Source organism: Sander vitreus, chromosome 8 (assembly GCF_031162955.1).
Source record: "Sander vitreus isolate 19-12246 chromosome 8, sanVit1, whole genome shotgun sequence".
NCBI classification, from domain to species: Eukaryota; Metazoa; Chordata; class Actinopteri; order Perciformes; family Percidae; genus Sander; species Sander vitreus.
In genome coordinates this window covers 7,081,309-7,095,689 of record NC_135862.1, presented here as the reverse complement: position 1 = coordinate 7,095,689, position 14,381 = coordinate 7,081,309, and the positions used below count along the sequence as shown (strand labels likewise).

Below are 14,381 nucleotides of genomic sequence, written 5' to 3'. Positions count from 1 at the left end.
TGAGCAGCGTCTGGTGTGCGACAATAATAATGATCCGTGTGGAAACACCGTCCGTCAGCAATACAACGTTGGTAACATTGATTTAACGAAGCTTCGAGGCAAATCATTTTGCATCGAGGATTTTTTGTAATCGAATTATTCGAGTTATTCGAGGAATCGTTTCAGCCCTAATGTAAACCCAACCACCATGTCTAAGTTATAGTTACACTATGTTTACATTGCAAAGAGTAAAGAAAAAAAGTTTGTTCTGAATGAATAGAATGTAATGTAGGATAGAATGTTACTTCTACACTTTAATGCTGTTCAAACCTGCAGTTTGTGTACAACATTTAAAAAAAATATATAAATGTATAAAGACAGAAATTTACATTTTATCTACAGGATAGGGGCTCACTGAAGCTAAAAGGTGAAACTTTTTTAAATGTAGCATAACATCTCTAAAATCAGGGTCCAAAAAACACACACTCACACACACACACTTGGCAATCAGACCCTCTAAAAAAAGAACTTGAGTTGAGCTGATTATGAAGGCAACACCTTTTACTGAGGCAACAAGCATTATCATTAATTACAGCATTAAATAATTCTAAATTTACGCCCGACTTAATATATGAGCTACCACCTACTGATGACATGACATGACTGATTTAATCATAGATTCATCAACTCATTTATAGTTGTGACTGTGAGTGAAAATCATCTGATGAATTCCATTTTTTTCCTCCAAAACTGACATTTCCATATTTTAGAATGAAGCTCCTGCTGAGCCCAGATATACTATACTATTACAAACATTTAGTTTTTTTTTTTTTTTTTTTTACTCACAGCTGTGTTGAAAATGTCACTGTTTTTAAGTGCAAAAAACCCCCCAAAAACATCTTAATTACCCTGCGTCTGGTGTGGTGGCAGAAGTACTCAAACTTGCCGTGTTTTGGCAGACTGTCAGTCTGGATGTTGTATATGTTGCATTGTGGGTGGTGTGTAGCAAGCCAGGGCTCAGCTGGTTGAATATACAGACATCCTTTAATCTTTCAATGATGCAGTGAATGACACATGGTCTCTGCGTTATTGTGCGGGGTGGGGGAAATAGCTTTACATCACGCCATGAATGGATGCATTCTCGCCATCTGTACCGGCCCACCTTCAACTCTTCCTATTCACCAGGCTGATGATGGGGGAAACAGCTTGACAATAGCACTGCTAACACCATCTCTGTTTTGAATGTAGGAGATAGCGACGGTGCAATGCTCCTGTCTGCTAAATGCCCTTTTCCAATCTGCTGAAGCACACTGATCAAAGCACATTCACATTCCTGCAGCGGCTAAAATACACACACAAACATATAAACACACAAAACACTGGATTGTTGTCCAGCTTTATAAGCTAATATGAATATGGTGCGTGAGCCTGCCTGAGGCCCTGGATATGTGCACTGTGTGTGTGTGTGTGTGTGTGTGTGTGTGTGTGTGTGTGGCTCTGCTGAGGCAGTATAATGCTGTGTGACTGGGGCCAGTGCTGTCAGCAGAGCAGAGACATGGACGCAGCACAAGTGCCTCCTTGCATAAATGTTGGGGCGGGCAGGGATGCTCATCCTCCTCTCCCACCGTCTGACACTTAAAGGTCCAATCCGCGATTCTAAGAGCTCATCAATTATGGGTTCATGAACACCGGCCAACACTAAAACACCATTGGGTTTACTGTACAGCACCCAGGCGGCAAAGTGCTGAATATTTCGGGAATGAAGCAAGGTGATGCTGAAGAATAGTGCATGGTAACCAAACACCAACCAACGAGTGTTTTCCTCCCATCATGTTTATTTTTTATTTTTTAGAGGGCTTTTAACAGACAGGACTGTCACAGTCTGTTACAGAAAACAAAGCTGGCACGACAGATGAAAACAGCAAGGAACTACTTTACAATCTTCAAGCTTGTGCGTGCACATGTGCCCGTTTACTTGAGTATAAGAGGATCTGTTCTCAGCTTTTACTCAGACTGGGTTTTATTTTTAGTCGTGCTGAGAAGACATTTTTGGAACCGATAACTGAACAATACCTTTATATCCTACCATTTTTAGTTTTTACTAATTTGAGGAATATATGTTTTCCTAAAAACAGGCAAAGTTCTCAAATGTTAAATATTGTCTAAACACAAGCAGCCATACACAAACTTTGCCTAAATAAAATAATCAATAACAAATTGATTAAAAAATAACCCCAGGATCAGATTGCACAATATATATAATAGAAAACATCTTCAATCCAGCACTTTACGTTTCTCTATCAAGGCATATTAATGTTGGATTGTAGACTGGGCCTTTAAAAACCACTGGACCAGTCGCCAAATTGAACCTCTGCTGTCAAGGGAGTGTGTCTGTGTGAATGTGTGTGTGTGTGTGTGTGTGTGTGTGTGTGTGTGTGTGTGTGTGTGTGTGTGTTTCCTTTAATCTGTAGGAGGGAAGTGGCTGGTTTGTGTGAGGATGATCTGGTTCCCCTCACTCACGTTGGGAGCGAGAACAGTGACGAATACGACCCCTGACATATGCAAATGTCTACTGATTCACACAAGCAAGGCAGAGCGTGTGTGTGTGTGTGTTGTGTGTTTGTCCTGCTGTGAGCTGGTGTGTGTGTGTGTGTGTGTGTGTGTGTGTGTGTGTGTGTGTGTGTGTGTGTGTCAAGCTTACTTGGATCAGACTTAGAGAATGTGTCTCTGTCCAGCAGGTTTCTGAAAAACAAGAAAACAAAGAGACACATTGACATAAAAAATAATTGCACAGCTCTCCCACTTCAACAAAGGAAGTGGAACTAGAAAGTTATAACATCACTAAACCACACCTCATTAGCTCCCTCACTGACCCCGACAACTTGTTTAACCATAATCCTCCTCCGACTTGATTAACAAAAGCCATTTCATCCAGTCATTGAGGCAGCAACATCAAAAAGACTATAAAGAGTTTAAAGTGGAGCCCATTTATATTTCAAACATACAGAGAAAACAGCAGAAGAGAGTACCTATTTTTCACATTTTTGCAATCCCTGGGTGCCAGCAACAACAACAGTGGAGGCTGCCATCAAATTTACATGACACTCCAGCCTTTGCTCTTTGCATGGGGAGGGATAAATGCACCGAAGAGTCCCATCGCTGGCAGATGCTCAGCACCACTGAGGTACTCCACGGTTAAACAGCTCTGAAGGAATTAAATATGCACATAAAGACGACAACTCACAGCTGCCTGGGACCGGAGAAGAAAGAAACCGAGGAGCAGCTTGGGGTGGGGAAGGGAAACCCGGCCTGTTACGTCAGTGGTTGGCCTTTGTGGTTTTAACTCAGTGTCATTTGCTTACAGTGTCCAGGTTCTCAGGAGGACAGGGACGAGGTGAACAATACCCAAAAGGGCTGAACTGAACCAGTCGTCACTCACTCACTCACTCACTCACTCACTCACTCACTCACTCACTCACTGACTGACTCAGCTTGTACTCCTGCCAAATCTCACATTAAAACCACATAAAGCTTTCAATAAGCTAACCCAGAAAGACAAAATAATATGAGTTCTTCGGCCCTCAGCAGCAAGTCCAGTGGGACACATTACCCCATTTATTTTACACCACATCAAAAGCTAATACAGGGATAACATTTATAACTTATACTGAATATATGAATGTTTTGAGCGTACTGTGCATATAAATGGAAAGTGAAGAAATGAATTATGCTGCAGGTGAGGTCTGACAAGTATTTGTGGATATGTGTGATGGCTTTTTTCCAGTTCATATTTGGAATGCTATGATTGACATGAATTTAAGTTGACTTTAGCCATCATGCACCATGAAATAAGAGCCACACCAAACTTTTTACAGCCACTTTACAAGCCTACAGAATGTGATTTTGATTCTTAATAGGGAGATTCCGAGTATCACTTTAAGCTGCAGTAATCGCAGCAGCGTGACTTTGTCCATATTGTGCTCTGCTGACAGAGAAAAAGAGAGATGAAGGGGTAAGATAGGGGAGAGAGGCTCCTGCTATCATGCTATCTGCGGGGCGAGCGTTCTGTCGCCCATCCTGTCCTGTATGACAAGCAGCGAGTGTCTTGAAGCCGTTGATGGCTAGTGATGTATCTAGATCAGGCACTCGTGTTGTGCTGATCCCAGTGTGGCCCAGATGGTTAAAATGCCACGCTCTGCTGACTCGCTGTCAGGGCACGCACCCTGGCTTTTCCCCCGCTCTGAGACCTTAAATAAATGATAATAAGCGATGGAATCAGGCCTAGTCATATCGGGGCTGTGTTTATGACTAGCGGAAAGTCTGAGAGATTGTGCAGGAGTGAGAAGTGGGCAAATTCACCTGCCAAATGGCATGAATGTCCAATAAAAAATAATACAGTACTCGGTTCCTCCTCCCAGAGGAGTATGAGTGGAAGCAGGGGACGAGACCCAGTGAAGGAAAGAAAAAGAATAAAAGAGTGTAAGGAGTGTATGAAAGACAAGGATGCATCTGTATGTGTGTGACTGCTGGCAGAAGTGTACACACTTATATGGATATGGTAACCTCCATCTGATTCATGTGCACCCTTGGGCTTCCACCTGGCCCTGATAGAGATGGGTGACTCTTTAAAAAGCCCTTTCCACCGCGGGCAGCCCTGGAAACGTCTGGGCGGTCTGAGCAGAGTGCCTTGTCGTTCATCAAACATTTACGAGGTCCCTCTTCGACACCAGAATTACATTTGAAATCCCACCAGTGACATCACAGCCACCTAAACATGTACCAAACAAATACCTGTATGTGAGGAGGAAGAAGAGGAGAGAGGGGAGGGGGGGGACTTCCGTCTGTGAGAATTCTTTTTCTAATAAAAGGAAAAAAAGCCCTAAAACAATATCTAAAAAGGATCCAATAGGATTTCACCAGAATGAGTGTGCGCTTGGAGAAATCAGCAAGAAAAAGAGCCCTAATCTGTAATTTTATTTTAGTCCCCTAATGTTTAATTGTCAAACAGGTTACGTAATCCAGAGGGGTTTTCCATATTGTATTAAACGTTTTACCCATTTTTTAGCCTTAAAAGTAAGGAGGAGAGGTGTTTTTTATATTTCAAGATAATGAGATGCTGAGCAAGAAAAGAAATAATCAGATGTTCATATTGTGTGGAAATTAACAGAAATCCATTTTTAGTCAAGATGGCAAAAACATTCTAGAAGCAACTGGATTTGCAAATGAGTTTGCTAATGCAACAAACATGTAGTTTGTAGTAAATGATATAAAACAGCCAAAACAACTATGGTGCTTTAATGCTGCACCACTCATTATTTTTTATAAAGGGGCAAATGACTGTGTGTAATGTGAAATCGGTCACTAAAGCCCCTTTCACACATGCTCCGCAACCCTGAAATTATCTAGACATTACTCAGAGGCGTCGTATGTGAGATCACAAATGTCCGAATCAGTTGGACTGGACATTAAACAGACTTTGCCCTGCCAGCTGTGTAATGTCCAATTTAGCCCAAAGTGTGAATACAGCAGGTCATTGTCCAGAGAATTGGACAATGACGTTTCCATTATGCCGTAGCCCAAAACGGAAGAAAAAATAATCTGAATCAAGAAGGTCCATTTATATAAAGACGTCAAAATGTCTAACTGGAGAGACAACAAGATTCCGGAACTTCTGAAGGTAAGGACCAGGCCAAAATCATCTGACAAATTTAGGGAACTGCAAGAGACTTGAAGAGTCTGTTCATGACCAAATTATGAAGTAAGTGAGAACACAACACACACAATCTCCTGTTGTGTGCTACATGTGAAGAATAGGGTACCCTAACCCTCAAGAATCATGAAATTTCACTGGTATCGGTATTGATGACTTTTTACAGACTGTGTCACAATTTTGGTATTGAGTATTGTGTACTTTCTGTGGTATCGGTATCGACTACTAGATTTTTGGTATTGTGACATCCATACTTTCAACAGGTATGTGATCTAGGGATGTCACGATACCAAAAATCTAGAACTGTGACATGTCATTTTTTTTTCTCTCTCAACTTTCTGAAAAACGAGTACCGTCAGAATGTTGGTCCCGACCTGGTACCGACGTACCGTTTTTTGTGACATCCCTAGTCTAAAATCAGCATACAGTACATCAAACTTGTGAAACAGCCCTCAACACAACCATTTTCAACCATTCAGCTTCCTCCAACTACTTTAACACATGCTATGCGATGGATGTGAGTGCCTAGTCTCCAGTACATTTTTATCCTGGGTGGCACCTATGGGATTGGAAGCATTAACCCGGGCAGTCTTAGTGCCAGCCTCCGCTCACCAGACTCCACGGGAGCACAAGTAGTGAGGAAACCTTCTAAACTAGAAAACCTCCTCGTCTTCTTGCTTCGTAAAGTCAGAGAGGTCCACTGTGGCCACTCCCATCTCGTAACCTATGTCCACTAGTTTGATATTTAGCCTTCCAGCCAATGTGCAGGTTTGTTTACTGTTAGTGTTTGTTGTAGTTGTCTGTGGAGCTAAATATCTAATAAAGAGGTCCCCTCAGTAATGAACAGCACATGCTCGTCCTGCTGGGAGGATAACACCAGATCAATCAGGTCTATTGAGTCTGAAGAAAGCTCTGAGCTGTTGACTGAGCTGAGACCCTCTGTAAACTCTCAACGTTTTTGTCAGATTCTCTGTGTTTGTGTTTGTATGTGTGCTGTTGGGAAAGTGATGTGCATCCAATAATGAACTAAATGAATCCTAAGTCACAAAATACTGTAAGAAGTCCGTGTGAATGTGAAAAAATAATGTTGGAGCAACTTTGGAACAGACTTCCACCCCTGCTGATCAACATCATTCCCATTAAATAAGAATAGATAGAAACTGCAACCACTGTAAGTGCACATTTTCTAAGCACATTAGTTACAGAATGTATATTAACTATAAAGCATTACAACAAATTACATCAATGTAAATGCTCTATGTTATACGGTCATGTATGTACAGCCTGCTCAGAAAGTCTAAAATTCCCTGGATTATTTTAAGCTTGAAGCACCCTAACCACGTTAAAATCACATCAAACACTGATCAACAGAATGTCATCAAATCTGCCCGCATCAATCATAGAGATGGAGAAAAGTGGCTGTGCAAAAGATGAAAGCAGAGGAACAGAGGGGGCAGGAGGTGAGCTGGTTAGTATTGTGATGGAGCCTCATTGGCTCTCTGAGGTAACCAGGTGAAACTACGGTGGCTGGATGGGCCTTAATTAGGCCAAATGACTACTTCAAAGCTCATTAATGCAGCCGCTCAGCAAGACCCCCACTGGGCCTCGTGTGGTTTGGTCCTGACACATGAGACTGCCTTGATCTGTTGGTTTTATGCTCTTTGCTCTGTTCCACCTAAATGGTGGAGGATTTGTAACACCGATGACCAATACCAGTAGCAAAGTCACAAGGTGAAGCAACACTGGAAAGGAGAAGTGGAGGGGAAACAGGGAATCTTCATCTTTATTTTCATTTCACTTGGTTTCATTAAAGCTGTGTTTGAACTTGAAGTTGTAGTTAGTTTTAGTTGGTAGTCAACAGATCTACCTGTTCATTAATAAGAAAAATAGAGTGGAAGTGTATGAAACAATAGGTGAAAAAAGACAGATAAAGAATAATGAATCAGTAGGAAAAAGTGATAAACTACATAAACATAACCTGTACCCCGAGGAATTATTGCACCTAATTATAACAGTGTAGAGAGTGCCTCGCTGCTGTAATTTATTTTAGTCCTGTGTTCATTTGACTATGACTCAAGTCAACCATTTAAAGGGGTGATAGAATGATTACATAGGGTATTTTGCACTGTTCCTTAAGGTCTCCTAATAGGGTATGTAACATTAATTGGGCTGAAAATTGCCCAGTTGCTATTTTATGGGCCCTTATGCATCCCTGTGTTTTGGCCCTATATGGAACGAGAGCTTTTCTTCCAAATATGGTATGCTGCGCGCTGATTGGTTGAGGAACCACATACAGATACATTGGAGACGAGACAGCAGGTCTCATATTTCAGACACTGCAATGTTTCGTTACTAAATTCCCTTCTGAGACTTTTTTATGCGAGAAATCAACTATATAAAGCTCAAATATGGACCATTTTACAAAAATTGATGGCTAATTGCAAATTTGGTAAAACGTGTCGGACTTCAGGAGGTCCACACAGTCTGACGAGACAGTGGCAGCCCCGCTGCGCTCCATACCCAGGAGAAAGTCACCGTTTCTGGGTTACTGGACAACCGGGGCTCGGGGCTCCACGGAGCTGGCCGCCTGCCGGCATAACTATAGTATATTTACAGTTTGAATTTCGTCACACCACTTATAACAGCTACCTTAAAGTGCCCATATTATGCTCATTTTCAGGTTCATAATTGTATTTTAAGGTTGTACCAGAATAGGTTTACATGGTTTAATTTTCAAAAAACACCATATTTTTGTTGTACTGCTCTCACTGCTGCAGATCCTCTTTTCACCTGGTCTCTGTTTTAGCTACAGAGTGAGACCTCTTTTCTTCTTCTTCTTCTTCTGTACTATCTTTGAGTGCACTCGCACATGCGCAGTAGCTCAGATGTAGATCATGTCAGCTAGCTAGCTCCATAGACAGTAAAAGAAAGGCTGTTTCTCCAACTTCGGTCAGTTACAAGGCAGGATTAGCTGGGAGACTTCTAAATGAGGGCGCACATGTAAGTAGTTCTTTTGTAGATTATGGTGAACTTGTGTGTGTTGTAGCAGAGCTTTGCTATTGAGAACGAGGTAGCATGCTAGCGTTAGCATTAACATGCTAACGCTAATGCTACGAGCTAACGGTTGCGGATAGCCAGCTCGTTTCGGCTTGTGACGTCACAAGCCGTGCCAATTTTGAACAGCTCACCCGGAGACTGAAGGCAGGACACATTCAGAAACCGTACCTCACTCAAAACAGCATGGATGGATTTTTTTCAAAGTTTGTATGCGTGTGGAAGCACCAGAGACACAAAAGAACACCCCAAATCCCAGAAAAAGTGTTTTTTTCATAATATGGGCACTTTAAGGTCTTACAAAGCTAACACTTGTGTCCAATTTCATTTAATGCATTTTTGTGAATATGAGGGGTTTCGTTAGCTGCTAGTGTCCATTCAATCCTATGGGTAGCTAAAGATCGAGGCTAGCTAGCTAGCTAGACTTTCGGCATAACTACAATATATTTACAGTTTCAATTTCGTCACGCCACTTATATAACAGCTACCCTAAGGCCTTACAAAGCTAACGCTTGTGTCCGATTTCAATTTAATGCATTTTTGTGAATTTGAAAGGTTTAGTTAGCTGCTGGTGTCCCTTCAAACCTATGGGTAAAAATCCCGGCTAGCTGCAGGCCCTGGAGCTCCGTCAGGGCCTCGGCATTTGGTAGTCCAGTAACCCAGAAACGGTGATTTTGTACGGGAATGGAGTGCCGCGGGCATCCGGTTGTAACGGAGATCCATCTAGCTCACAGCAAGCCGGGGTCTGTGAAGGAGGACACACCGGGCGGCGAGGCAGCACCGGCCGCTGTCAGATTAGCCTGCTGAGCTCCTGCTGAACTACGACACACAGTCGGACAAAATCTGCAATTAGCCATCAATTACCGTAACCCTAACCCGGCACCATAGAAATCGTTTTCTTTTCAAATAATAAAGTAGTAAGTTGTTTCTGTATATTATATTCTGTGTAATCTATATTATTACATTAATCTTACACATTTTTAACATAAAGTTAGAGTGTGTGTCTAATTCCACATTGTAATAAGTATGTTTTGATTGTGCATTGTGATTAGTTGGCAGACATTCTTATAATACATTTTATCTCCTGATACAGAACTCCTACGATCACGTCACCATATTTACCTCCTTAAACCTACAAACTTATATCTATCGACAGCTACAGTACCACTCAGATAGAGACACAATCTACTCCCCCCGAACTACAGTCCCCATAACTTAGGGGCTTTGGGGATTGTGAACAGGAAGTATGATGTTGCCATGGAGTCAGTTAGCTGTGGGCTACAACCCCATTTATTTGTCAAATTGGCACCACTGAAAGTATGCCGAAGTAGTTAGCAGTTCCTGTTTGCACTGTACCCATGGATGTACAGCTATCAACTATCACTGGATTACTTTGATACTGAAGCAAGCTTAAAAACATCATAATTCTCAGTAGGGATGTCCCAATCAGCTTTTCTGACCCCCCCCGATCCGATTTTTTTAATATTGAATATCTGCCAATACCAAGTCCCGATCTGATACTTATAATAGAGCTGCACACCGTTTTTTTGTTGTACAAAAATAACTAAGTAAACACAGTAACTAAAATATGTCTTAAGCTTAATACAGTTCACTTAGTGCAGCAAACAGTTCTCTTTAGGATGTTTACCGATGTTGGCTCCAGGGAATAACGGCCTGAAAGCGCGGTTTCCTGGTGAAATCACCAAAGAAGGGTGGAGAATTAGAGTAATTGCCGAAAAGCTTGTTCATGCCTTTGTCTCATGCAGGCGCTGCCAGGATCTTAATGAGGGTGCGCAAACATGACCACATCACCCCCATCCTCAAATCACTCCACTGGCTTCCGGTCTCACTCAGGATTGAGTACAAGGTTTCCTTTCTTACCCACCAGTGCATCCATGGTGATGCTCTCCTCTACCTCAAGGAACTCCCCGCCCCACAAACCTCCACACGTTCCCTCCGCTCTGGTTCAGCATATCTCCCGAAACCCCCCAGGACCATGCTCCGTACTATGGGCTCAGCTGCTCCCTGGCTGTGGAATGCTCTCCCTGACCACTTGAGGACACCACAGACTGTGGATGCTTTTAAACGTGGCCTTAAGACCCACCTTTTCAGCAGAGCTTTTGGCTGATTTCTTACCCCTTTCCTTGTCCTTTTGTTGTTTCTTTTAGTTTTAATACTTTTTTCTCCTTAGCATTTCTATGTAGCACTTTGAGAATTGCGTTACAGATAAATTGTATTATTATTATTATTACTACTATTTTACTTGTTGCCAAGGGCTGGCAAGCTACGAGACACTCTGGATAGACACTGGTGAGTGGCCACGCGCCCATCTTGGTTTGAAAGTGCCGGCATCCAGGAAGTCTGTCTGTGGTGCAGGGCGTGTGTGATTAAAGGTGGTGATCGCTACAAGCTGATATAAATGATCGGAGTAAGATAATCGGGGTAAATGCCGATCCCTGAACAGTTAAAAAATGCCAAAAACGAGACATCCTTAATTCTCAGGCAAGTTCTGGAGTCTATCATTTCTGCGTGTTCAGTTAAGACTCTGGGGAATTATTTAGCACTTTACACAAAAGTGCTTTACAGCAAATAAATGTGTCTGGTAAACTTGCTTAATATTGCAGTGATGTTGGTTGTTTGTGTGTACTAAAACATGAGAAACATGCATACAGGATTCCTTCTCTGTTTCAACAAGTCTTTCTGTCTCTTTCTTCACCTCACTCGTGGAAAGAGCAACATCGGCTGTGACAGATTGACCAATCTCTCAGCAGGTCAGCGTCCAGCTTCAATACAGCCACATCACAACACGTCAATTCTTCGACGGGATACACTTCCCACCTTTTGCGCCTAAAGGTCACGGCTATCTCTCCGCTGTGGACCACTCATATCAGCTGACAGCCACACCACAGTGAACACCGACATCATTGTGCACAAACATTCTCAGAGGACCGACCATCTGCAGCTCTAAAGGCCTGCCTGGCTCGCTGTTTACTATCCATGGACAAAACTAATCACCATCATCAAGGACTTGTGATCGGGAGTGATAGGCACAAGAGTTGCAAAGTGACGCAAATTTTTCGAGGGACGTTAAACACAATTTTAATTTAAAAATCCTACCTTTTAATAGCGAACTGCCCATTTAATTGAATTGTAACCATGCACTGCATTCAGCAGATCATTTGCCAGCATCCCATTAAATAGGAACTCTGTGAAATTACAACCCTCTGCATGTACAGTGCATTCTCCCACCACATGTGCAGCCAACACTACAGCCAACACTGCTACACTGTCTGAGTCAAAGGACTGCATCTTTCTAGGGAAGTTTTGATTATACTACTGGAGTGAATATTTTTTTAATGATATTTCAGGTAACCAGCAGATAGTAGCCTAAAGCAAAGTACACAATTTATAACTTATTGACACCTTCTGCTAGTTTTTGCTAGCAAGCTGTTACCATGTGGGATGAAGCTAGATTTAGCATGCTAATTGAGAAATGCTAATTAATTCCACCCAAAGGGTCCACCTATTCATTCTTTATTGTAAAACATTTATTTTTTTCTGAATTAGCTATTCACTTTAAAGTGCTCATATTATGCTTTTTGGCTTTTCCCCTTACCTTTATTGTGTTATATATCTTTTTGTGCATGTTATAGGTTTACAAAGTGAAAAGGTCCACCCCAAAGGGACTTACCATCTCCAACAGAAAACACTGTTCACAAACTGCTCCAAACAGCTCTGTTGTAGTCCAGCCTTTACTTCCGTGACAAACCATAATGCTCGCCTAGCTGCTAGCGTGGCACTCCCTCATACTCTGCAACTGACAAGCTAGCAGTACTTACTGCCCATGTGCGACTCCCAACAAAGATGGTGTAGCTAAAACAGAGAGCTCAACACACAGGGTGAAAAGAGGAGCTGCAGCAATGTGTAGCACAACTAATATATGGTGTTTTCTGAAAATTAAACCACATAAACCTATTCTGGTACAACCTCTAAATACAATTATGAACCTGAAAATGAGCATTATATGAGCACTTTAAACCCTTAGTTTGCACACAGCTTACATTGTCATCTCAAATATTCAAAGTAGCCTTTCCCCATTAGTTAACTAGCTAACTCACCACATGTCGCATTTCACATTGAATGTATTTGACAAATGTATGGATTATGTCTCCTTAAGATGTGGTATAAGTTTTGTTTCTATCTGCATATGACATGGCAAATACAGCCTGAGCAAATAAAAACTATATTTCCATTTTATTCCCAGTTATTTTCAGATTCCACATTCCAGTTAATTGCCATGAAAAGTTTCCACCTTGAATATTCCTGGAATTTTGCAGCCCTAATAGGCACTTATCAGTCAAACAGCGCTGTTGCAGCAGACTAGGGGGATTTCTTCTCACTGATGCACAATATTAGACTTGAGTTAATCAATCTGTCAGTTCTTCTGCTTGACTACACGCATGATGAGTGCGGCCAGGGTTTGGATTTATTGAGTGGAGGAGGGCTTTCACTGAAGGATGCGATCTATCTAGACTGAATGCTTCAGTAGCTTTGCCGACAAGCAGACACACCAAAGTGGGAAAATCACACCACCCACCGGCTCAGGGCTGGTAAATTTTGTGTTGGTGAGGGTGCTGACTGAGCCTGAGGCTGTTGACTCTGCTCTCAGCTCTGCAGTTAAAAAAGAGTGATCAATCGGTTGTTTTAGTTGAAAATAAAATGTAAATCTAAATGGTTAAGCAATGGATGTGTCAGTCAAAAAGTGGAAACTTCATCTTACGGATGAAAACATGACAGCACTGGTATTCAGGTGGTGGTATAGAACAGAATGACCACGTGTGGAACTTATAAAAGTATATCAAATGTCAAAGCTATGCAGATTAGAGCCACAACAATTAGTCGATCAACAGAAAATTAATTGGCAACTATTTTCATAATCAATTTAGTCCTTTTTTCAAGCAAAAATGGCAAACACTTTAAAGTTCCACCTGGAATGTGAGAATTTGCTGCTTTTCCTAATCTTTTATTATAGTGAATGGATATAATTGCATTTTGGAGAAGTTGGTCAGACAAAACAAGACATTTGAAGACAGAACCTTGGGCTCTAGGATATCGTGATGGCCATTTTTCATGGTTCTGATGTTTTACAGACCACACGATTAATCAAGAAAATAATTGTCAGATCAAATCGATAATTCAAATAATCATTAGTTGCAGCCCGAAGCATATTGTTTAATCTGTGATTTCATACCAGGCTGAAAAGCATTGTTTCTATGTCCTAAGATTTCCAGCTTTCAGAATGCTCCTGTGATTTAGTGTTGCACTGCCATTCAGTTGGGGTACGTGCAGAGACCAAAAAAAAAAAAAAAGGAATGGTCAAAATCGACGCAGCAGAGAGCAAGCTATCCTGTCTGTTAGGGTCATGCAACAAAAATTCTGAATTTTACATTTACCATAATGCATATCGATAGCATCTTGCACTTGACCCTCACTGTCTGGTCAACACTCCTGCCTTTTACACTCCACACCTCCAGTTTGTAACACAGGCCTTCTGTTATAAATAAGTAGCTTTTAAGCCTAGAAAACAACATTTTCTCAACATATTGTCTCAATCTTCAGAGGTGTTGAGATATCTGTC

General features: G+C 41.7%; 1 protein-coding gene across 1 annotated transcript in view; it reads right to left on the bottom strand.

Moving 5' to 3' along the window:
• The window catches only part of LOC144521887 (copine-8-like), a 68,258-nt gene that overhangs the window by 48,839 nt on the left and 5,038 nt on the right, over positions 1–14,381 (bottom strand). Inside the window, exon 2 of the mRNA XM_078256535.1 lies at positions 2,681–2,721. Within this exon, the coding sequence (XP_078112661.1) occupies positions 2,681–2,721 (41 nt within the window). The remainder of the gene's footprint in view (positions 1–2,680; positions 2,722–14,381) is intronic.